This window comes from Microtus ochrogaster, unplaced genomic scaffold (genome assembly GCF_000317375.1).
Source record: "Microtus ochrogaster isolate Prairie Vole_2 unplaced genomic scaffold, MicOch1.0 UNK68, whole genome shotgun sequence".
NCBI lineage: Eukaryota > Metazoa > Chordata > Mammalia > Rodentia > Cricetidae > Microtus > Microtus ochrogaster.
In genome coordinates, this window is record NW_004949166.1 from 1,652,108 (window position 1) to 1,654,386 (window position 2,279).

Sequence of the window (2,279 nt, forward strand, 5' to 3'; positions counted from 1 at the left end):
GACCAGGCTGGTCTCGAACTCACAGAGATCCGCCTGCCTCTGCCTCCCGAGTGCTGGGATTAAAGGCGTGCGCCACCACCGCCTCGTTTACAGCCAGTACTCTTAACTGCTGAGCCATCTCACCAGTCCTTTTATTTTCCTTCCCCCCTCCCCCTCCCTTCCTTTTTGATACAAAGTCTCACTTTGTAGCCCTAACTGGCCTTGAACCCACACCAGTCCATCTGTATTAATCTCCCAAATGCTGGAATTACAGGTGTGAACTACCTGGCTCTGCTGAGGGTATTTAAACAGGCAGCATGACCAGCCCAAAGAGGAGGTGGTATATCTGTAGCAACACGGTTCCTCTCATTGTATTCAGTGGGTTGCTTGAGACTGGGGCTTGGCTTGGTCTGGGGCAAGGGTCTATAAAGGCAATGGCATTACAGATGGAACTACCATGGCTCCATGCCTCCTTAACCTGATAAGGTGTATTCTGGTGATGATGTATTAGTGATGTTGTCACTTGTTTTAATTTGAGGGAGTCAGGAGGGATCTTAATATGTGGTGCTTTCCTGATTTGACACCCCTTTATGCTTTGTTAATCAACAGGAGCTTGAAGAGATCCGCAAATGTGGAATGAAAAACTTCCGTAACATCCAGGTTGATGAAGCTAATTTATTGACTTGGCAAGGGCTTATTGTTCCTGTGAGTATTGAACACTTCCACTTCTTATTAGATTATTCTTTCAGGTGGTGTGCTCCTACTGCTGGCTCTGTGTTCCTCAGTAAGTTCCTAGTCTGGGCAGCCCACAGATGGGCAGAAGTGGGCAGTGGCTACAAGGTGACAAGTAGGGTAGGTTATGGCCTTGGGCTCTTGGATGGAATCTTGGCTTTGCACTGGTGTTTTAAACCTGTAGCTGTCCAAACCTTCCAGATGTGTAGTTCTTGACAAAGGAACAGGAGTTTGCATCTGTGCTCCTGTTGTTGCCTACCTGCCCTGGTTTTAAATGATTTGCACTGTTTATCAGGTTGAGACCCCTCTGTTGGTTTTGGAGGAGAGCTGGCTTCCCATATAGACCTTTGCTGGCTTTCTCCATTGATTTTTTTTTTTGCATCTGCAACTAACCTGTGCTTTATTCCTGGTACATTCCAGTATGTGCCTCCGTTTGTCTTGAATCAGTGTTCACGATTGCCTGTATGTTCTCCCTTGCATTGTGCTTTCCAGAACCTTTTCTCTAGCATCTACCCCAGATAGCCCTACATCCTTCAAGGACGCCTTCCCAGAGGCTCGGTTACTTCTTGGGGCTTTGCTCTGCTTCTGTCTTGTTTCCTTATCTTAGGTCCCTATCCTTCCTGACACTTGACCTGTGCTTTATTTCAGCACACATTTCTCCCACTCACCTGAAGTGCTCACACCAAGCACATGGGGCCCTCTCAGTTTACATATATCCCATGCTTGCCTCTGAAGCTTTGCTCCTTTGGCAGGGTCCTAACCCCTGAGCTTGTAGTCAGTTTCTCTACTTTGCTGATTTGCTGCTGCTTTCTCCACACTCTACAGCTTGAATTTTGTTAGTCTAGCTTTCTTCTCCTTTGGTTTATCTATCCCTGGGGACCCTTCTAGTATATATGAAAGAGTTCTACCCTTCTCCCCTGCCTTCTCTCCCAGAGCTGCACTATTTGTCCATTGTACAACCCCACTTGGACATTGGGTAACTTCTAGTCACATTAGCCTACAACTTTGATCTACATTGATATGCTCTCTTTCCTTCTTTCTGCCACATTCACTATCTTCTTTCCTTTCTGTTTTAGTATATGTGCTGCCGAAGCGAGCACTCTTCTTTCCTTTCTGCTTTGCCCATTTGAGCCTCAGGTTCTTTCCCTGTACCTGATACTCCTTCCATTGTTACTTACAGTTGTTTCTTGTGGAGAGACTGTCTGCTTTACCAAAGAAGAATATAGAGTATACTCACTGCAGATGCATTCTTCTTGATTCTGCTTATTAGATTAGGCAGCAAACACTGGCTTAGAAGTTTTAAATCTGGGAATTTATAGTCAAGTTTGGAAATATAGTCTCTGGATTTCTTTAGTAAGGTGAGTAGGCTCGACACACAGGGAGGGTGGCTGCAAGGTTTTTAGCTACTAAGGTCTGGCCTGTGTCTACAGTTCTTGCCTGTCATTGTCACCTATCAGGGGTTAGTAGGACCGCTAGAACCATCTGATCCGTCTGTCCCTGTCCCTGTCCCTGTCCCTGTCCCTCTTCTCTTCTCTTCTCTTCTCTTCTCTTCTCTTCTCTTCTCTTCT

General features: G+C 46.0%; 1 protein-coding gene across 2 annotated transcripts in view; it reads left to right on the top strand.

The window, feature by feature from the left end:
- Nucleotides 1-2,279, top strand: part of Ube2l3 (ubiquitin conjugating enzyme E2 L3) — a 47,934-nt gene that overhangs the window by 25,498 nt on the left and 20,157 nt on the right. Inside the window, exon 2 of one of the 2 annotated variants that reach the window (XM_005369998.3) lies at nucleotides 589-684. The exons of the other annotated variant lie outside the window; for it this stretch is intronic. Coding sequence (XP_005370055.1) covers nucleotides 589-684 — 96 coding nt within the window. The remainder of the gene's footprint in view (nucleotides 1-588; nucleotides 685-2,279) is intronic. 2 annotated transcript variants of the gene reach the window in all.